Below are 23410 nucleotides of genomic sequence, written 5' to 3'. Positions count from 1 at the left end.
GCAGGAGGTAGTGCTGCATTATTTTCGTCGCGTCGAAATCCTCCATTGACGCTCTCAACGAAGCAGAACTTACTTGCTGTTCACGTCAACGGTGTTCTTTTGACGGCGTTAATAGATACTAGAGTCCAGGTGTCTATAATGAGTTGTAGCCTCCGTCGTCGACTGAGGAAGGTACTCACGCCTCCGACTACTCGAGCCGTACGTGTGACCGACGGCAGCACTGTTGACGTCACTGGAATCTGTACTTCCCGTATAAGTATCGCCAACCGCCACGTTCCTGTTCTTCTTACAGTGCTGACCAATTTTCCCCATGACCTAATCCTCGGACTAGATTTTCTTAAGGCACATTTAGCTTTTATCGACTGTTCTGCCGGTACCCTTTGCCTCGAACTTCCTCTACTGGCGCATATTCGTGCCGAAAGGCCGAACAACTTTAGTACGACCGCCTTCGTCCGCCTGCCGCCTAAAGCCTTGACTTTCATAGATTTGGTATCATCTTTTCATGTGCCCTATGGTGATTACGTCGCCACACCTGTTCCGGATGTCCTTTTGATGCGCAATATCACTGCGCCCCACACCGTCGTCACCATCGCTGATAACCGAACATGCCTCCCTGTCGTTCATTTCTCCCCGAAGTTCTCCCCGAAGGCATATCGGTTGCAACGCTGCGTGCTATCGAAGATGACCACGTCACGATGTTTTGCCTAGACGTCTGCTCTTATTCTTCACCATGTCCACAAGGTGCTATGTGCCCTGACGCAACATTTCGTCCCATAATTGTTGTGGACCTATTGCCTGAACAAGCAGCAGCTCTGTGTCGCCTTTTGGTTTCCTACCTCGACATCTTCGACCTCAGCAATTGCCAATCGAGTCAGACTTCAATTATTAAGCATCACATAAATACTGGTGATACCAGTCCTATTCATCGCCGGCCATATCGAGTTACTGCTTCCGAGCGTAAGATTATTCAAGATGAAGTGAAGAAGATGCTTGCCAAAGGCATTGTCGAACCTTCGTCGAGCCCTCGGGCATCGCCCGTGGGGCTCGTTAAAAAGAAAGATGGCACATGGTGTTTCTCTGTAGATTATCGTCCTCTGAACTGCATTGCCAAGAAAGACGTCTACCCCTTGCCTCGCATTCACGACGCCCTCGATTGTCTCCATAGTGCCAACTATTTTTCATCAATAGACCAGCGGTGTAGGTATTGGCAGATCCCTGTGGATGAAAAAGACCAAGACCGTGTTCGTCACTCCTGATGGTCTTCATCAATTCAAAGTTATGTCATTCGTTCTATGCAACGCCCTAGCAAGGTTCGAACGTATGATAGACTCTCCTTCAAGCGTTCAAATGGTGAACATGCCTCTGTTACCTAGACGATGCTCTCGCAATTTTCCCTTATTTGGGACACACCTTGAGCGCTTATCAGCTGCTCTTGAAGTCTTTCGCGAAGCTGGGCTCCAGCTAAATTCCTCGAAGTGTCTCTTTGGTCATCGGCAGAATACAGTGCTGGACCACCTCGTCGACGCTTCCGGTATTCAACCAGACCTGGAGAAAATTCGTGCTGTCACGTCTTTTCCTGTACCTCAGTCTGTCAAAAACATCCGAAGTTTTGTAGGACTCTGATCCTACTTCCGACGCTTCGTTAAAGACTTCGCAGCGTTTGCCCGACCTCTTACTGATCTTCACAAGAAGGACGTGCCATTTATGTGGGGCTCCGCTCAAATTGTCGCGTTTGTCCACCTCACCAACATTCTCACCACGCCAACTATACTGGCCCGCTTTGACCCGTCCTCTCCTACAAAGGGGCGTACCGATGCCAGAGTTCACGGTATCGGAGCCGTCTTAGCCCAGCGCCAACAGGGTCAAGATTGCGTTGTCGCATACACTAACCGCCTTCTCATAACAGCGAGGCGCAACTATTCGATCGCAGATCGTGAACGCCTGGCTCTCGTCTGGGCGGTTTCCAAATTCCGCACATATTTGTAAGGCAGGCACTTCTGTGTAGTCAGTGGCCACCGCGCGCTCTGCTGGTTTTACTCACTCAAGGATCTTACCGGCCTCTTGGTCGCTGGGCTCTGCGGCTGCAAAAATATTCCTATGCAATTTTTTACCAGTCGGCCCGATTACAGCAAGACGCAGACTGTTTATGACGCTATCAAGTGGACGAACCAACCGCCGACCCTGACCCCGATACCGACACTTGCTTTTTCTCCGTTTCTCAGCTGCTACATGTCGCCGATGAGCAACGCCGAGATGCCACTTTGCGCGCCATCAATGATGGCTTTGAATGTTCGTGTTCTGGTTCGCCCCATCACCTGTTTGTTTTCTGGGATGGTGTATTATACCGCCACAATCTACGCTCTGCCCTACTGAATCTATGAATCTGAATCTATGCCCTACTCCTCGCCATTCCTAAGCACCTCCGGTCAGCTGTTATCCAAGAACTTCACGATTTGCCAACGGCAGGTCACCTTGCTGTCTCCCGTACCTACAATCAGATCCACCAACGCTTTTTTGGCCAGGCCTTGCCCGCTCCGTGCCGAAATACGTTGCGGCGTGCGAAAAATACCAGCGCCGAAAAACACCATCGACGCTTCCTGCCGGGTGCCTTCAACCGCTACACATTCCTTTGGAGCCGTCCCTTCGCGTTGGCTTGAACTTACGAGGCCCTTTCCCGCTTTCCACGTCTGGCAACAAGTGGGTCGCTGTGACGACAGATTATGCCCCACGCTACGCCATCACCAGAGCGCTTCCAACAAGCTGCGCCGCAGATGTCGCCGATTTTCTTTTACGCGACGTGATTCTGCAGCATGGTGCTCCACACCAACAGCTCACAGACCGTGGTCGCACATTTCTTTCTCAAGTTATCGCCGACACCCTGCAGTCCTGCTGCACCAAGTACAAGCTGACTGCGTCCTACTATCCACAGTCTAATGGTCACACTAGGCGTCTGAATCGCGCCCTAACAGACATGCTCGCAAAGTAAGTCTCACCCGACCATTCTCATTGGAACCTCGCCCTACCATATGCCACTTTTGCGTATAATTCTTCGCGTCACGACATTGTCGAATATTCTCCATCTTTCTGCTGTTCAGCCGAGAACCCACAATGCCACTGGACGCATCCCTTCCATCCGCCGCCGCAGAGACCAGCGACTATGAACTTGACGCCATCACCAGGGCAGCCCAAGCACGCGAAATTGCCCGCGCTCGTCTCCTGACCTCTCAAGACAAGAAACGCCGCTTGTACGATCGCCAACACAGAGACGTCCATTTTTCGCCTGGATCTGGTACTCCTGTGGTCTCCAACTCGTCACGTTGGCTTGTGAGAAAAACCCCTGTCGCGGTACACAGGGCCATTTCAACTGCTGGGGGCCGTGACTCCATTTACCTACGAAATCGCCCCAGTCAGTACCAGTGCCTCATCTGCCCCAAATTCCACTGATGTGCATGTTGCACGCCTCAAGCCATATTACTCTCCCGTTATCACCGATATTTAGACGCCCCGGGACCGTGCTTCTGCCACCAGGGGTAATGATACACGCATATTGCGTGTTTATTATGGGCGACGCACGCGGGCGCCCCGACGAAGCGGACGAATGCTCTCTGGCTCTCGAGCTGCCAGCTGAACTGGCCAGCGCTGCCGTCGCCCTTTGTAAATATACTTTGTAAATAGCCTCCAGTCTTAATCCTTTGTTCGCGTAACAATATTTCACAAGTTTTTTTTTAAAAATTGCCGTATTCTTGGAAGGCGGTGAGCGCTCGGCGGCTGCTCGCCGGTACCAGCAGCAGGCATTGTTCTAACAAAGCGCTGAAGTTGTTTCTGAATTGTTCGCGCTTAAGTTTTTGAACACTGTACAGAGACTGGGTGCCGATTTGCATGTTGTGTCGACAATATCCACGCGCTGATACTGTTTGTTGGCCATTGCGCGATAACGAGTGTGGGCATAGAACGCCTGTGGCGACCGTTCGTCGTTTGCTCCAGTCCACCACCTCTACTTCCGCCAGCGCTGCAGTGCGTCCACTGCGGGCGCTATATGAGGCGGAAGGTTCGTGACGAGATGGTCGTGCTCCCGCGGTCAGTGCAGAATCAAGCGTCTTTTCCTTCTTTATATTACTGTCTATCTACCAGACAAAAAGTATTGAAGGACCCTGCAACTACAATGCCACAGCTCCCTTTCGCTCACATGCCGCAGCTTTAAAGCAAGGCAGGTCTCGTCTTATAGTCACTGTCCTCGAAGTGTTCGGAACACAGAAAGTCACACTCTGACAGTACGTACGTTGGCCCCCATGGGAGCGCAACGCGAATTCATATTCTTAGGAAGCTTCGGCTCTGCCAAAAAGTTGTCTCGCACGACGATAGTTTTCTCACACCCTTGCGCGCAAAAGCCTAGAGGCATGTTGTGTCACGTGCTTCTCTGATGACATTACAAAGCAGCACACAACACAAATGGCGATGATGAAGACTTGGGCACAAGCTCCTCTCGCGGAAGCAAGTACGCGGCGAGTCGTCGTTCGCTGCCGTCCGGCGCCGTCCATGCGGGTGGACAGACGCGGGCGATGGCTGGCACGCCGGTGTCCGACACATACAACGGCTGAGACATGTCACTTCCTCTGGTTCACGGTGAGGCCGCAAGACGTGGTACTTTGCGAAAAATGCATCAAATTCATCATTTTCCACTAGTTTCTGCCTGAAAACACGGTTATGTCAACCAGCTTCAGCATCCAAGTTTTCATTTGGGCTCAAAATCTCTGCGGCAAAAGGATTGTTCAATATTCCTTAGATAATACCTGCGAGTAAAAATCACGATACATTAAAAAGAAGCATGGCCTGCAAGAGTGCAGGACGCAAGGACATGACCGTCGTCAGATTTTGAAGGCCATCGTATAGCAAACGAAAGGCACTCGCGCGCACAACGCGCGGCTGGTGTCTAGCTGTAACAGTTGTAACATGTGGCGAAATAGAAAAAAAAATATCGGCAGAACTGATGTCACGACGACTTTCGACGGTAATACGTTTAGACTTGAATTAATATAGCGAGACAACGTATTGCCACGATCAAAAAGAGTTATGTACGAGGCGTGTACTACAGCAGAATTACTCTTTCGGACTTCCCTGAACACACTCGGCACCAGCCTGCGCATGATCTCCGGAATGCATGACGCGCCACAGAGAAACGCGCCTTGCAGCAACCGGGCTCCCCTCTCGCGCTTTTTTCTGGACACGCCGCACAATGTGTATAAAGGCACTGCCGAAAAGTGCGCGCGTGGCTTCCGTGGCGCACCGATGCCTGCAAACGCGGAGCATTGTTCTCTCGCTTGCCACACAGCCAGTGGTACACTCAGTCACCCAAGTTGGAGAGAGCTTCATACCCAGTGAATATGTGGCGCAGCCTGCTAATGCGTGGGGTTGCTGTCCTAGCGTAACCCTCGTGACGTGGGTTCGATTCCGCTCAGCATCGGATAAAATTGAAGAACTTGAAAGATGCCTTGTATTCTGAACCGCGAACGTACGCCTACCCCTACTTAATATGCAAATCTAAAATAGAATAGTCATTCACGTACGGCATTACGGTAAAAAAAGTAACTTTACAATGAGGAGTGCGTGCTTGTACAAGGTAACATACTTGTGGCGTCTATTACAACAAAACTTCGCATTTCAGTTAGGGAGTGTAGCTCCTCCAGTGAAAGCAAACTTCCAAATAAAGTTCCATGACAAGCAGGAAGGCGCTAGCTCGAGGGAACACTACACAGACCACAGAAAATCATGATTTTGCTTTTCCGAAACCTTGGATTGCCTAGGACGTCTTCTATCAAACAAACTATTTATTCATTCAGTGCAGGAGTGCATCTGGGATAGGTGCTCTCATAAAACAAGAAACCAACGGACAGCTGCCACATTGCTACGAAAGAAACAAAGACACCGTATCCTTTTGCTGAAATGACAACATCGAGCAGTGCGTACAAGCCACATGTAGCTTCCTGTTTGAATATGCAGTACCAGTAGGCTCATGCCTTTCTACAGGGAACGGCATTGTGATGCAGTGTTGTACGCGTTACGGAAAAAAAATTACGAATGACATTTACAAATACTTGATGCGCAAGTGTAAATTGATGTGACCAATTATTGTCTCGGGAAAGTAATCGAGCAGTTACTAAAATGTAATCGATTACTTTCATGTTAATTTCCTGCCGTCTTTTATCATTGTACGAATGCAATGATTAGATAGACACGGTCTGGCCCTTTCAATGCGCACACGGTGCCGCCGTCCGGCAGCTACAAGTCTTCTCTAACAATTTCTTTTAAAAATTTTCGTTGGCCAAACGTGTGATCGTCTTCCTGCGAATGGATTTACGGTGATACTGAAAACTCGCTCGATGAGCGCTTTCGAGGAGAGTGCCGATATTGTACACGTAACATATTCAAAGATTTTGCGCACAAGATTGTGATACCTAGCTGAGGCTATGCTCGCGTTAGGTCCGCTATGAAGCGCTGCACTTCTTTGTTGCTGCGGCTCGGAGAAGACGCGTAAATAGGCCAATCAAATGTTGAAATAATCATTTGTAGGTGATGTCCTAGCACCAGCGCCCGCAATGAAGATCGCTATACAGCTAATGCAGTGCCGGTTCAGTTCTTTTGCAAATACCTGGTGGAGTATTAAGATGACTAAATATATGCAGAGCGCTTGCTCTCACCTGAACGTGCATTTGCGAGCATCCTGATTGACACAACGGACAGAGTTTTACTGTTGTTTCCACCAGATTCAAGTGCTGCAATATTTGTCGCGTGTTATAGTTTGTCAAGTAACTAAAGTAAATTGTTATACGTAATTGGTTGCTGACAATGTAATTGACTTACAGTGAGCGTTACCGGGTATAATAAATAATCGATCAATTACGAAAATGCCAGAAATTCATTTGAATGCATTTAATTCATTAAGAACCAAATCTTAATTTAGTACATTAACGCACTTTCTCTCCGTCCGTATAGAACCATAGAGGAATGATGTACAGAGTAGCACGCAGTGTCGTTGACGCGAGTGCGATATTGGTTTAGAGCGTTTTATTGTAACGGGGCATAGAAGACTTTTGTACACAAGCATTGGAACTGTACTTGAATTACGCCACAGACGCATGGAACGCCTAAGGTTTACTATGCGCTGAAATAAAAGTTACATTACTTAGGTTTCGCGTGCCAATACGACAATATCATTGTGAGTAACGCCGTTATGGGCAAGTATGAATTATTAGTGGCCATCTGGGTACGCAGGCGTTGTTGCCTTCCGATCCCTCGAAATGTGGCCGCCGCAGCCGCATTTTGATACCGCGCCCTCGGGCGCGGTATCACCCCACTTTGGGGGCAAAATGTTACGCGTGTGAGTCTTGCGAATATGCGGTGATTGATTCCGCATGCCCGTTCACGCCCCCTATGCAGCCGAACGTAAACGCTGCTGGAGCCATATTTGTCCGAGACGAGCGTCAGTGAAAGCCACGCACTGAAGTACGTTAAAAGCCGCAGTACCTAGTGGAGCAGTCACGTCGTAGTTTCGGGCTGAAGTAACTCCAGGGGCCCTATTGTATTTCTTTCATTTCTTACATGCGCTCTCGCGGGATGAAATCGACTTAGTCTTGAAGACCAATGCGACCAAGGCTGAACGATACTTTGATGCGAGAGCTGCCGTAGAACACACGTCACGTACATAGACGAACGTCGCAAGCCTGTACACATAGCATAGGCCCGTGATGCGCGAGGGGGTTATCGAAGCTCTGGGATTCGCCATTATGAACCTGCTAAACTCTGTAGCGGCACAACTATCACCTCCAGAGCCCGTGAAGAAGACGGCTCACGTGCATGTAGCGCGTCAAACGAACATGCTAGGGCGCATTGTGATACCGCCTGAATGGCCGCGGTATCGGCCGCTCTCGAGATCACGCGGCGCCATGGCTGGCCGGCCTAAATAAACGGTGGCTACGCAGGCTACCTCTTCGCACTGCTTCCCACAAGTTGGTGACCCAGACGACCTAGCACAGCCATGCAAGAGTCAATGCAACGACTTGACCAAGGCCAGAGTGACGACGCCTCACGCTCTCTGGCAGACATCCTGCTGTTGTAGGTTGTCTGAGAATTCTACATCGTCATGCCAGACAACTGGTTCATCCAGCTGGACAGTCAATTCCGTATCAAGGTTAAAGACTCCGGCTGCGTGCCATGATACGGATGCGTTCCAGGCTCCGGCTGCTACCCCCCGGCCCCGACTTCTGCGTTGACTTGCGGGCAGCAGTCCCTGCTCACTACGCCACCTCGAGCGCTTACTCAAAGCAGCTCTCTCCATTTAAACCGTCGCGTCATTCCGCGTCTTGTCGTCCTACATCACCTGGGTCCGCCCGTGGCTATTGTCAGCAGGTACCGGCCCCAGCATGAAACCTCTAGTCGCACCCTGAGACTCCTTTCCATTTAAATGGCAGCTGCGTTACGACTCTTCCTAACAAATTGACTGGGCCAAACGCAAATGCTTTCAGCTACTGTATGGTCTGCTGCACTCATTCATTGGACGCACCCGCAAGCTGTCCGCTTTCCGTCTGGGGGCACTTCACTCATCGGGTAAACGGAGACTTACATTACAACAGCAAAGTTCGCAATAGGGGTCAGAAAATGTGGTCGTGGGAGTTTATAGCGTTTTTATTTTTGTTTTGTTTTCTTGTTTAACTTGGGTAGGACATTAGGCAGTATAATAGCAAGAGCTTGGTGGCGCAACTCACCGCCCGATTCCAAAGGCGAGGCTCATAACATCCATCCCTTCAGAGGCTCTATCACCAGCTCAACTAGGTGCAAATTTCACTCTCGTAAGCACGGCTACGCCAAAGGCACAACCTTCCCGATGCCGTCAGTGACCACCACAACCCTGATACTATCAGCATTCGAGATTTCGCCACAAGCAACAGCCGGCGAGCCTTCCGATGTTCTGTCCTCGCACCTTCTTGGGACGCATGGCCTACGGAAGCTGTGCAGGAGCAGCTCTGCCATCTGGTGTCCTTCAGCTCGAGAATCACTTCTCCTTCAACAACGTGAGTGACGGACGCTTCTGCTATCTCCAGGCTAGACGGGAGCTGCAAGACGGTATCCTTTGGGACCCAAGTCAGAGTTCTGACTTTACCAGGCCCGAATATCTTCGACAACCTGTGGCGGTCATGATTTCGTACTATGGCATCACTGCGGGTGCGCCTCGCTCACAACCTACGCTGCTGGTTCTGCCTCATGCATCTCTCTAGGATTGTGGAACCCACCACTAACAACAACTGCCACTACCACCACCAACGGCAGTACAAACACCACTGCTACCGTTGCACGCCTTTCGACAACACCGTCTTCAGCGTGTTTCTGCTCAGCGTCCTAGACTGTCAGTACGCGCCAAGAACAGGCCCATGGGCGCGCCTTTTGTACATATTTTATTCATGTTTCGCACTAGCGTGGAGGCCATGTAGCGGCGTGACTACCGCCTCCAGAGCCGGTTAGGAAGAAGACGGATCACGTGCAGGTAGCGCGTGAAAAAGCACGCCAGGGCGCTCGACCTGTGCGGTCGCTGTATGGGCCGTTCTCTAAATCCCGCGGCACCATGGCTCGCCGGTCTAAATAAATCTGGTCGCGGCGGCTACCTTCTTGCGCCACGTCTCATAAGTCTATGTGCGCAGAGATTGTACGCACATCTATCTAAAGCTGCCTAACATGTGCAGCAAGTGGATTATTAATCTGCGTAGGCTGGCAATCCACCCAAGGGAACCAGATAGGGCGTCATATCTCGTAAATATCTTTCCTCCGCCGGAAGCAGACCTCGGGATGACAGACACTACTGACTATCTCCTACACATGCGGGTAGTCTCTGCCACACATGTAAACTCCTACACATGTGAAAGCCAAGCGCAGCCTGCAACGCAGGTGGAAGCGTCACCGGCACAATCGAACGCTACGCAGACGCATAGCATGGCTAAACAGGGACATAGAAGACCACCCATTGCAGGCATGCAAAACACAATGAGAGGAAACATGCAACGGCATGGAGAAGCAGCTAGGAATCGCCAAGACATGGAACCTCCTCTGGTATCTCTTGGATGCTAAGGAGATCAAATAAGCATACGCGCGTAAGATCAACAGGCTCGTACATGAATACGAAGGCAGGTCCGCCGACTTTATAGAAGCCCTGCGAACCCGTTACGTCAAGGCACCTAGCTCCATCGCGCACCTGGTGTACGCGAAGGAGGGGGAGCATAACGCGCAGTTAGACGAGGACTTCGGCGTAGCAGAGTTGAGGGCGGTACTGCACAAGCTCCACAGAAAACCGGTGTCGTGCCCGGAAGGGATAACCAAAAACCCTCCGTAACTTGGACGACGAGTTGATAAAACGGCTGACGGATTACACTACCAGGTGCTGGAACGCGGGCTCGATAGCGAGCTCGTGGAAATCGACACGCATAATTATGATCCCCAAACCGGGCGAACTGGTAGAGATCGATAATTTTCGACCAATATCCCTGACGTCCTGCGTCGGCAAGGTCATCGAACACACGGTTCTCGCTCGCCTTAGCTCGAGTACCAAGACATGCTACCGCACACTATGCTAAGGTTCCGTCGAGGCCTTTCCGCGCAGGACGTCATGATTAAACTCAAACAGCACGTCGTAGACAATCCCACGCCATCGACAAAAGCGATACTCGGGCTCGACCTCAAAAATGCGTTCGACAACGTAAAACACGCGGCGATACTTGATAGCATACGAGCATTGGGACTGGGCGACAGAGCATGCGACTACGTACGAGCCTTCCTTTTTGGGCGCCAGGCCCGCATAGCGATCGGCGGACTGGAATCGCAAGACACATACATTGGTTGCACGGGCACGCCGCAGGGCTCCATCATCTCACCCAGGCTCTTTAACCTCGTGCTTCTCGGTTTAGCCCGCAAACTAGCAGAGATAGAAGGCCTCCACCATAGCTTGTACGCGGATGACATCACGTTCTGCATTGCGAGGGAAATGGCGGCCACGTAAAGCAAACGTTGCAGGCGGCTGTCGAAGCGATGTAGGAATATCTCCGCGACATGAGCCTCGAATGCTTGGCAGCCAAATCGGATGTCCTGCTCTACAGACCCACGCGCCAGGGCCGCAAACCCAAGAAAGCCGATTCCTCAGTGCAGCGTCACGGCACCACGGAGCCGTCACCGGCACCGTCATCTCACATGTTCACAAAATTAAGGTACTGGGCTTGCACCTTTTGGCAAACGGCCACAACGGCGAAACCGTACAAAGACAACAGCTTGCGCTCGATGGAACGATCCGGTTGCTGAAACGTATCACAAATAGATATAGTGGAAAGAAGGAAAACAATATATTCCGCCGGGTACAGGCGTTCGTAACCAGCCACATCAGTACATCGCCTCCTACCTGGAGTGGCAGGTGACCGAACGAACCAAGCTAGACAGTCTCATCCGCAAGGCGTACAAATGTGCCATTGGATTGCCGATCAATACCAGCACGCAGAAATCTTTCCAACTAGGTGTACACAATACCCTAGAAGAAATAAAAGAAGCGCACAACGTCGCGCAGTACGAGCGCTTGGCAAAGACCAGAAGTGGACGACACATCCTCGAGACGCTGGGCATCAGCTACCACACGCAGCACGGCGAAAAGTTCGCGATACCTACACCGAAGCGCGAGTGCATCGTCGTTTCGCCATTGCTCAAGAACATGAACCCAACACATCACGTCTGCGGATGCAACAGGCACGCCCGAGATCTGGAAATGAAATACGGCAGCAGCAAAGAAACCGTTTGCGTAGACGTGGCCCGTTACGAGCGGCGACGCGGTTTCGGAGTCGCAATCACAGACCAGCGCGGAACTTGCGTTGCAAGCAACACGATACGCACCTAAGAGACCGAGGCGGCCGAGGAAGCGGTGATAGCCCTCACGGTAGCCACCACGGTCGCCGAGGTGATAATAAGTGACCCGCAGGTAGCGATAAGCAACTACGCTAGTGTCCTGATCTCACGGGAAGCGACCCGCATTCTCCAAATTCAAGACGGCAATATTTATGCAAGAACGATTGTTTCCTCGTATGGAGCCCCGCTCACACGGACCTTCCACCCCCGGGCAACGAGACAGCTCACGCCGCGGCTCGAGGACGCACATGTCGAGTCGCTGCACCTGCCGGCAATCCCGACGTCTCGCCCACCGCGAGAGAGATGCGGGAATGGACGTGGAGGAATCGCCTGACCACTTTCGGAGACATCACGCAATACTACAGATTGAACAAATACAAATACCCCCACCGCACGGCAAACTAAATAAAGAACAGGCGGTTGCTGCAGGCGAGTGCAAACACACACGTATCCGGATCCAGCGATCCTTGAGCTCTGCTACCCCGACATTTATTCATCCCACGAGTCTAAAACGTGCGGAGCCAGAGCGACGCTGCAACACATGCTATGGGAATACACTCGTAGCGAGCAGCACGAGTCCCCGACGAACAGGGGCGCTATAGCGTAAAACTATTCCAAACTTTTCTATTCCACTTCTGCTATCAGCCCTCCACGATTGGTCACAAACTTTTATCGACCACCGCCACTTCAGCTGTCTGTCACGCGACGTCACGAAAACCGTGATAGCTTCCCACCTGATATGATGCCTACACACTGATTATGCATGACTTGACAGAAAAAAGAAAAACAGTTATTTCTGATTCAACCCCTTTTCGCCATTAGTCCTCGGCTATTGGTAAAAAGTTTCGGGCTGCACCCACTTCTCCTGCCTGTCACGCGACGTCACAGAACCGCGCAAACTCACCTCGTGAAAGTGACGTGTGCGTGATAAAGATGCATTATTATGCCGAAAACACTGAATTTTCTTCGGAATAGCCGCAGGCTGCCCCGTTCCGAAAGGAATAAAAGATGGCTGCCGCCGATCGCTTAGGCCAGCGCCTGAGCACCTGCCGGAGAGCATGGGTGTATTTGCGTATAATAAAGTTTCTTGCGTGGCTGTGTAACGCTTTCGAGCACTTTTGGCACGTTTACCACCTCATTCTGCCAGCTCTTCTTTGCTGTGGATCCGTTTTAGCGTCATTCTTAGGCTTCCGTTGCATGCCGTCACGATTTTCGAACAGCCACTGCAAGCTAAGTAAGGGCAGCAGACCAATGGCAGACGCCGGCACTACCTTCTTCATCCGCTTATCGACCTTCAGTGCACTGGCTCTGCCCCAGAAGATCCCTCTCCACTTGAGCGTTCTCCTCGCCTCTTTTCAGCCAATTAGATACGACAAGCCGCTCAGTGTAGGCAATGTTATTCGTTTTTCAAGCAAACAAAAGTGACCTCCTATGAACGAGGAGAGTGTTTGATTGGTCTGTACAAACAACCCTGTGGGTGACCGCCTGGTGCTTCCGTCGGTGGTTACGCAAATTTGACGTCAGGAGATTGGAATAGAAACATATTGGAATAGTTTGACGTTATAGGGCCCCAGGTTAGACATGGCAGTCTCGAACGGAGGAGGGGCACGTTGAGGAGTGACCCTGCTCAGCCCGGACCTCGCCGATCAACTGTGGGCCGTCCAGCACGCCGAGGAAGTCGCCCGTGTCCGAAGACTCGCGGTCGTCACCTAGGCGTGGCTTTTTATGGCCCCACCGTGCCAAAATCGCCAGACTTTTTGAATAAAGGTTTCAATCATTCATTCCAACTCCTAATTTCTGATCATCCGTGATTCCGCATGGCAAAAGCCGGCGACACCACGTCGCAGCGCCATGTGAGTCATCGATGCAGGTCAAACACAAAAAAATGAAACGCATTTTTCGAAAATACGGCCCACTCGCAGAGTTTGTTGCGGTGAATTTATTTTTCAGCTGGGTCGCTATAATGTAAAACTACTCCAACCATATTATTCATTTCTGGCCTAATCCTTCCATGATTATAACAAAAATATCTGCCCACGCCTACCTTGATTATTTGTCACGTGACGTCATGAAACTATGAAAACCCGCCATCGCATATGGCGTGCTGACATAGATTATGCATGATTAGGCTACACAAAAATACATTATGCAAATCCCACGCACTATGGGGAACCATGGTCCCTGTAACGTAAGACTATTCCAAACTTTTCTATTCCAATTCTGTAACCAGCCCTCCGCGATTGGCCAAAACTTTTTTGGACCACCCCCACTTCTTCTGTCTGTCACGCGACGTCACAAAAACCGCAATAGCTGCCAATCTGGTATGACGTGTACACACTGATTATGCATGATTTTACCGAAAAAAGAAAAATATTTATTTCTGATTCTATGCCTTTTCGCCATTAGCCCCCGGCTATTGGTGAAATGTTTTCGGGCTGCAGCCACTTCACCTGCCTGTCACGCGACGTCACAAAACCACAAGAGCTCACCACGTCAAAGTGACGTGTAAGCATTATAAATGCATTATTATGCTGAAAAAAAAACTGTCTGTGCTTTTTCCTGAATAGCCGCAGGCTGCCCCGTTTCGAAAACTATAAAAGATGGCTGCCGCCCATTGCTCAGGCGCTGGCTGCTCGCACCTGCCGGATAGCATGGGTTAATTTGCATATAACAAAACTTCTTGCGTTGCGTGTAACGTTTTTGAGCATTTTAGGAACGTTTACGACCTCATTCTGCCAACTCTTCTTTGCTGTGGATCCGTTTTAGCGTCATTCTTAGGCTTCCGTTGCATGCCGTCACGATTTTCGAACAGCCACTGCAAGCTAAGTAAGGGCAGCAGACCAATGGCAGACGCCGGCACTACCTTCTTCATCCGCTTATCGACCTTCAGTGCAGTGGCTCGGCCCTATCGAGTCCTTCTCTACTTTAGCGTGCTCCTCGCCTCTTGTAAACCAAATAGATAAGAGGAGCTCCTCAGAGTAGGCAATGGTATTCGTTTTTCAAGCAAACAAAAATTACCTCCTATGAACAAGGAGAGCACTTGATTGGTCTTTTCAGACAACCCTGCGAGTGACCGCCCGGTGCTTGCGTTGGCAGTTGCGCAAATTGGACGTCAGGAGATTGCAATAAAAATATATTAGTATAGTTTTATGTTAGGGGGCCCCATGTTTCGCGAAACGTTTTGCAGGCAGCTGGCTATACAGGGGTTCATAAACCAAGGAACGCGGGCCCTATAACATCCAACTATTCCAATATTTTTTATATTCCAATCGCCTGACGTGAACATTACGTAACCCCCGGCGCAAGCATCGGGCAGTAACCCGCGGCCTTGGCTGCGTAAGAACTCGGTTGTGAGCAAGGAGGAGCGTTGGCATTGTGGGCGTTCCGCAGGGAGGCCAATTACTCCTTAATAATGCCGCTCAGGTCAGCAGAAGCAGGTTGGACGTGAACGCTGCTGCAAGGGGTTGAATCATGCGCTTGCAATTTCTCGCGAAATGTGACTCGAATGACAGACCGGAGCTGAATACTGTTTGCCAGGGGGTTGTCGGAAAAGTCAGGTTGGAAGTGGGTTGATTGCAGGGTGTCGAGGCGATGACAGACGGAGACGACGTGCGACACCGTCGATGGGTTTTGAGCGGCGAGTGCGTTGAAGGCAGTAGATCCTGTACCCTTAAGAAGGTGTTGCACGCGGTCAGTTTCTGTCATGGCACTGTCGACACGGCGGCAAAGCGTGAGGATGTCCTCAATATAAGAGGTATACGACTCGCCATAATGCTAGACGCGCTGAGACAGCCTCTTTTTCGCAACTTCCGAACGAACCATGGGTGTGCCAAAAATTCGTCGTAGCTGCTCCCTGAAAGGCGACCGATCACGGAAGTCTCTTATGTGATTCAGGAGCCAGGTCTTGGCTACTTGAGAGACGTGATGTGGTAAGTTGTTTAACCTCGATGTCTCGTTCCAGTTGTTGTATTCGCTGACACGGTCGCAGTTGTCGAGCCAGTCTTCAACGTCCTCACCAGGCAAGCCAGAGAGGATTTCAGGATCGCGATACCGGTTGTGGACAGGTTTGGGAGTGGGGGTGTCTGGCACTTGAACCGAGATGGTGGACGCTGCGGTCTGGTCTTGCGACATGGCGGCCTCTTGGCGTAAGCGGCGTCCCGAACGTAGCTGACGTGGATTGAGGTGGAATGGATCTTAAAGCGCCTCCACCACTTCAAATACGATGGTCGAGACAACGCTTGATTCCAAGAAGGAACAATGGCGCCGATGCAGAAACGAGCACGAGCCGATGATTGATGATGACTTCGTACAAAAACCACAGACAAGAGTGAGCCTAATGCGAAGTCCCATATATGCTGAAACAGCATGCTGGAGAGGCCTCATAAAGAAGCAACACATGGAACTATATCGACCAGCAAATATTGACTAGAATATTGTGCTGTGGTTATCAAAGGACAGCTTACGAGGGTACGAAGGTACGTAAAGCTGCGCGAGCACTTTTTCTTACAGGAGACAATTAGCCGATGACGCGCTTATCAACGTATAACATGTTCCATTAGCAGAGAAATCGCTGAGCATATCTTGCTATACCATGTCACGGTATATATTCCGAGTTAACTGATCAAAGACGAACGAAAATGTGTAAAAAGCGGTGTGGAGGGCGCTGGGGTCTCACTTGTCTTTAGCGCTGCCTGGGTAGCGCCGCAAGCATCTGCACCAGTAACCGCCTCATCATCATATTTCTTTTCCTCTTCAAGGAGCACTATTATGTACAGTCAACCGCAAAAGTTTACGGGACACATGATCTGCCAAGAAGCTGAATTCTCGCGAAGCGTGGTCACACAGCCTTGAATGAAATATTCCAGCATGTAGTAGCCTTCGTTACCTACGCAGTGATTCATTAAATACGAAGTGTCATGCCATAACAGTGCAGGAATTTGCATTTGAAGGGGAAACTGCATCCCGTAAACTTTTGCTGTTGACTGTACAGACATTCAAATGTACGCAGGCCTGCGATGTCTAAGCTTGCAAATTACTTCTAGCACCAGCAGAAATATGGGAGCTTATCTATGTCATTAGGCAGAATGGAGCAAAATTTATCACCTACTTAAAAACGAACCTACAGTATACCTGTAAAGTTTCAGCCAGTTAGTGACATTCATAGTTGCCAAAACAGCGCTACCGTGTGCACCCTTCTTGGTTTGTCTGATGTGCCGCTGTTTTGTCAAATGTGGACATGCTGTACTGGGAAAACTGCATGTGTCTCACAGGGGTGTGCAAATAGTGATTTTTCACACCGAATCAAATACGAATCGAATAGTGTCACGAATTGAATCGAATATCTTGCGAATAATGAACAGTCGTTATCACAATATTATAAAACGATGTTCAGATACTAGCATTTTTAAAGTTAGGAAGTTTCTGTCGGTACTTAGTACGTTATGAAGCGTACTATGTAATGCGCGATTTATGCATGAAGCGATCTGGCGTACCATGAATGAACGATCACTGTACATCGTGTACATGTAGCCTGAAAAGCATGGCTACCTAAGCGATGTTGCCAGCTCCACTACGCATGTACTCATATTTTATGTCTACAAAACCAATGCGAAGGTGAAAATTTACCGTACTTTTGTTTCTATGTTATATTTAATGGGGCGCAGTGGACGATTTGAAATATTCGAGACGTAGTCGCAAGATATTCGCAAAATATTAGCAGCCATGAATAGCCACTATTCGATTCGAAGACCGAAGCGAAGACGACACCATTCAATTCGTTATTCAATAACTTCGAATGTGTGAACAACCTTAGTGCCTCAATTTCCACCTCTTCTGGGCACTCGTCACCTAACGACGTCGTTGTCCCCGGCTGGACGCTTGTTCAGAATAATATATCGGAATAATACATCTTGAGAACAGCAATTTACAATAGGTAGCGAGGCACTGGAAGTGGTAAGGGAATACATCTACTTGGGGCAGGTAGTGATCGCCGGTCTGGATCATGAGACGGAAATAATCAGAAGAATAAGAATGGGGTGGGGTGCATTTGACAGGCATTCTCAGATCATGAACAGCAGGTTGCCATTATCCCTCAAGAGAAAAGCGTATAACAGCTGTGTCTTACCAGTACTCACGTACGGGGCAGAAACCTGGAGGCTTACGAAAAGGGTCCTACTTAAATTGAGGACGACACAACTAGCTATGGAAAGAAGAATGATGGGTGTAACGTTAAGGGATAAGAAAAGAGCAGATTGGGTGAGAGAACAGACGCGAGTTGATGACATCGTAGTTGAAATCAAGAAAAAGAAATGGGCATGGGCAGGACATGTAATGAGGAGAGAAGATAACCGAAGGTCATTAAGGGTTACAGACTGGATTCCAAGGGAAGGGAAGCGCAGCAGGGGGTGGCAGAAAGTTAGGTGGGCGGATGAGATTAAGAAGTTTGTAGGGACGACATGGCCACATTAAGTACATGACCGGGGTTGTTGGATGAGTGTGGCCGAAGCCTTTGCCCTGCAGTGGGTGTAACCAGGCTGACGATGATGATAAATCAGTTGATACGGTGCTATTTTCCCTCTGTTGTAAAGTGCCACCGTCGCACATTCTACAATGTTGTCTAGTTCGGGTGTGAGACAAAATTACGTACGAAAGAAACATAAAAATAGAACGGGGGAGAAAAAAAAAGCCAGAGCGCTAACTTTGGCTAGCGTTTACTTAATACATCGCGGAAGCTTTCTACAAAGACATCATTATTGCGCAATTTTTGAGGAAGATGGATGGTATTTATTATAGAGATGCCATAAATGTTTCAATGAATTTCGCAGTCAAAGATTATTCAAAATAGGCCATCTCTTTGTTACGACTGAGGGTCAATAGAAGAGGTGCTTACGCACTTGTCTCCTGCTTTATGGGCAAACAAAATCCCTATGAGGTTGACTATGAAGTCGTTACAAAATGCGTGTGCATTCAAAAGTTATTGAAGGCAGGTGGGCCGATTAGGACGTAGTATGGGTCGCATCGAAATGCCGATGCTTACCATCTCATCTATGGAGAGCAGGAAGACGGCTCCGTAGAAGATGCCGGACCAGATCTTGGGCCAGTTCAAGTTTTTCACCACCTCGGCGAAGATCACGAACGGAAAGACGAACGCTGCGCAAAGAAAACGCTGCCTTCTTAGATTATATTGACTCGCTAAAACAGAATGTATGATTGGCTTGTAGGGAAAGCAACATACACGCAACGTGACAACGAATCGTGTGATGACAACGCGCATGGGAAGCGTGTAGCAACCAAGAATTTCTACGAGATCGAACGGTAAACGTAAACTCATAGCTCTACCAAACTGGCTTATACATGTCGACGGGCCCACGAGCGTCAGTAAGCACAATAATGTTCTGCAATCAAAAGCAAATCGTCAAATAAACTCTGTACAAACTTCTGCTAAACCGTGCCCGTCAAGCACATATGCCTCTTAATGAAATGTCCAATTGAACAGCCTTTTGGTTCGTTGGTTTACGTAATTTTTTACATTTGGGGTACCCCACTCTCGCGCCATTTGGCATGTGTCGATGTGTAGCGGCATGGGCATGTGTCCTTTCATGGCCAGTTCTTCAATTGGGTATGCGCTACTGTTGCAAGGAGTAAAGAAACCTTAAATATATTTTAGGTATCTGTCGCACGTCTTCGCGCACACATTTCTTGTACTCATTATTTCCTCGACATGTATTATCGAGCGCGTTCGTCCACTTGACAGCGCTCCGTTGATTTATTCGCTCAACTTGGTGTTCGCATTTCGACATAGCTCGAGCAGGGTACGGCGTGTAAACGTCAGCATTTGACGAAATCAAGCGACCGACAGGTGCAATGCACAAACGTAAACGTCGCATACGGTCACAGATTAAGTAGATGTAAATAAATATAATTGTGCATTTTGCATTTAGTCCTATGCCATATAACTGCTTTGCTATCGCATGGCTTCACCTGGTTCACATATGTGCGTCTAGATATGCATAATTATCTGAGCCAACCAATCCATAGCTTATTCAGTGCATTCTGATATATCTTATATCTAACGTATCCTTGTATCTGACCTGCTTTCGTTTCTTGAAACACTCAACAGCGCTAAATGTAATATTGAAGCTTCTGCAATTCCTATATAATATAAAACCAAAGACCGTTCCGGGAACTTTCTTCGAGGGAGTATCTGCTTTTCCCATATTTCACTCCCTTTTCGTGAGTAGATCGACCCTCTTTGAAGGAGAGTAGAATAACTCCCCCTGACAAAGTCTTTTACTCCACCGCAACGGAGTGCTAGTACTCTTCCACAGAGTGCTAATACTCCGCCCACAAGGGCAATATTACTCCCCCAGACCAAATGTCTCTACTCCTCCAAAGGGAGTACTTCTAAAGCTCCAAACTCAGTGTTTCTACTCCCCCAAACAGAGTGCTTGTACTCCTAATAGAGATGGTACTCCTTCGGAACAGTGTGCTAGTAATCTTCCTAAAAGTATGAAAACGCTCATGATGCAGAGCCATGGTCATGTTCGAAGGCATTCACAATACTTACAAGTGGGGAACATTTGATCCCTTCATAAGCAGCTCCTGCACTTGTGCTTGGTGAATTGAATGTAATCTGTAGCCGCCGAGTTACTCAAACGAAACATTTTTTTCTCTTAAAAGCTCAAAATCTTTATTAATCAGTCGCGAGACAAACTGAGTAATAGTTTGAGAAACATACTCACACACACACGAAATCAATTGCAATGACGCCCATGAACTTTACAACATATCTTGTAATAAAACATAACAATATTCTCTAAGGTTTCTCCAGTATTACAGTGTAGAAATATCCTTTATCATACGATTGACTCCATCTTTTGAAAAATAATGTGTACAATAGAAACTTAACAAGAACAAACGTGCGCAAGCTCACAAAGTATTGACACTATGATCGAAGTGAAATATGCTCCACGTTACTGTCGACTAAACGCCTTTTTAGTACAAAACGCATGCACTTATATCTTTATTTATTTATTTTTATTATCCCTAACAGTCCTCATCCGAAGGTATTACATGGGGGGGGGGGTACAAACATGTAATATACAAAAAAATAAAACTACATGAAATAAATACCACACACTAGGAACATAAAATAAATAGATATGAACAGAGGGTATATGCACTAATTCATGAAATCACAAGAGCTTTCTTACACAATATGTTAAATGCACATATACCAATAAATAATAACTAATCTGCTACCGCTAACCGTTTTATTGCAACAAGTTTTGGAAAGATGGTAAGTTAACTTCAGTAGCTATGCGTATATGGTAGGTTATTCCATTCTATTATTGTGCGGGGAATAAATGATCTTGCGTAGAGCGATAAGCGGCTGGTTAGGCGTTTTACTTTGTTAGCGTGATCATGGCGCGGGAAGACTGCAGGGGGCGGTGAAAAGAAGTCATCGTGAAGCGTGGAATGGTGATAAAGTTTATGAAATAAGGTTACGCGAGCAAACTGGTGTCAACCTGGTAGTGGTTCGAAATCGGCACGTTGTTTTAATGATGTGACGCTGGTGAAGCGTGAATAAGCCGAAAAGATGAAGCAAACAACACGGTTTTGCAGATATTCGATGTTCTTGATAATGAATGCTTGATCGGGATTCCATATGACAGAAGCATATTCAATTTTCGGGCGGATCAGCGTGATATAGGCCTGTCTTTTTTTAATGTGGAGGTGCGTACATCATGTTACGCTTAACAAGACCGAATGTTCGCCGATGCTAAGACGGTGTCAATGTGGTAATGCCAAGTGAAATCAGACTGAAGATGAAGGTCAAGATACTTGCAAGTTTGCGCAAGTTCTACGCTTCCATTATTGAAAAAGTAGGTGATAGGACGTCGAGTGGAATGGTTGGTAAATAAAACTTGCTTGGTTTTAGACGTATTTAGACATTAGCCACCAAAAGCACCAAGCAGTCGCCGCATCAAGATCAGTTTGTAGGGTAAGGCGGTAAGCGTCTTTATTATTATTACGAATAATATTACGATATATGCCACAATCATCTGCAAATAATCGAATTTGAGATGAGACACATTTATGTGTATCATTCATAAAAATTAAGAATTAAGGTTACCATATGAGCTGCTAGGCATGGGGCTAGAAACCTAGATAAATTGAGCAAGAAACTTTTTTTGTGCCAGATTCTAAGACAGTAGCTCCTTTGATGAAGCCCTGCACAGCATATGGATGCTCGTGATTGAGCACCGATCATTTAGATCGTGTCGTGTATTCTCATGTGCGGCCGCAGGTCTAGCTTTGGTTATATAACATAGGTATTCATTCTTGGGTTGCACCCCATTGTTTCTAAACTTGTCGTGGTTCTGCAGCAATATCACAGCCCGCACTGAAAGTAGTACAGAGGCGTATTATATTTCCCATTTGGTTGTCGTCCTCATCAAAGTAGTTTCCTGGTGCTGCTGGGATTGATCCGCTACACTTCCTCACAAATAAATGAAATAAAATTTACAATATAGCTAGTGTGTAGCAAATGAGTATAAAACTGCAACGACCGTTGTCATTAAAATCTTGCCCATCAAATTTCTTGTCATATATGGTAGCTTTTCATTCCGCATTACGGTATAAATGCTATACTTCTGAGCAGCAGCTTCCATAATCACATGATAAATTATTGAGACTAGTTGAAAATGCAATTTAACTAATATAGAGCATGGCTTCGAATGTGAACCAAAAATCAGATGTGATGAATATAAAGGAACAAAGGCGGCATAAGAATAACTGCAGGCACGGCAGTGCATGAAAAAGACAAACAAAGAAGCAAATCCTAAAGTGGGAAGGGCACCATTCTGTTTAACATATTCCTTTCATGCACGTGGATTTTCCATGCGGCTATGCATGTACTTGTACAATGAACCAACTACCTGTAACCAAAGCTTTTTGCCTACTGAAGTGGTTAAGATACGCCAAAGTAAGAAAAATTATGGGCTTCAAAGAATAATCGTCTCAAAAGAAGTAATTTTGTGTCTCGGAAGACTAATACAACGCATCACTGTGGTCTCTAAGGCCCAGATATGCAATATGTGCAAGAATGTTTAAATTTTATTTTGCCCCATAAAAATCATGTCTGCGGAAGCCACGGAACTAGGACGCTTTAGCTTGATTAACACTATATGCTCACTTCCGCCAATTGATGAACATACGTTTTACACAGATGCTCTCAATTGTTTTTATTGAACAAATCCCTGCCTCCTCTAGCATATTTGGCTGGCAAGTAAACTGAGTCACCCTAATCAAAATCCCGAATTTCTGCCGGAAGCACTCATATGACTATTTCACTGAAGGAGAAACCACAACTTTACATGTGCCAAACTAATTTTTAATTACAAACCCCTGTGTGGCTTCAAAGTAAGATGTAAGGTACGTACCACGGTGTGCACAGTTAAAGGCGTTGCTCCTTGATGCTTGT

General features: G+C 48.0%; 1 protein-coding gene across 3 annotated transcripts in view; it reads right to left on the bottom strand.

The window, feature by feature from the left end:
• LOC135920434 (sodium-dependent proline transporter-like) overlaps positions 1–23410 on the bottom strand; it is a 159035-nt gene that overhangs the window by 40609 nt on the left and 95016 nt on the right. For all 3 annotated transcript variants that reach the window (XM_070532798.1, XM_070532800.1, XM_070532799.1), the window contains exon 11: positions 18962–19074. In XM_070532798.1, coding sequence (XP_070388899.1) covers positions 18962–19074 — 113 coding nt within the window. The remainder of the gene's footprint in view (positions 1–18961; positions 19075–23410) is intronic.

The sequence above is a fragment of the Dermacentor albipictus genome, chromosome 2, assembly GCF_038994185.2.
Source record: "Dermacentor albipictus isolate Rhodes 1998 colony chromosome 2, USDA_Dalb.pri_finalv2, whole genome shotgun sequence".
NCBI lineage: Eukaryota > Metazoa > Arthropoda > Arachnida > Ixodida > Ixodidae > Dermacentor > Dermacentor albipictus.
This window is presented reverse-complemented; position numbering and strand designations above follow the sequence as displayed.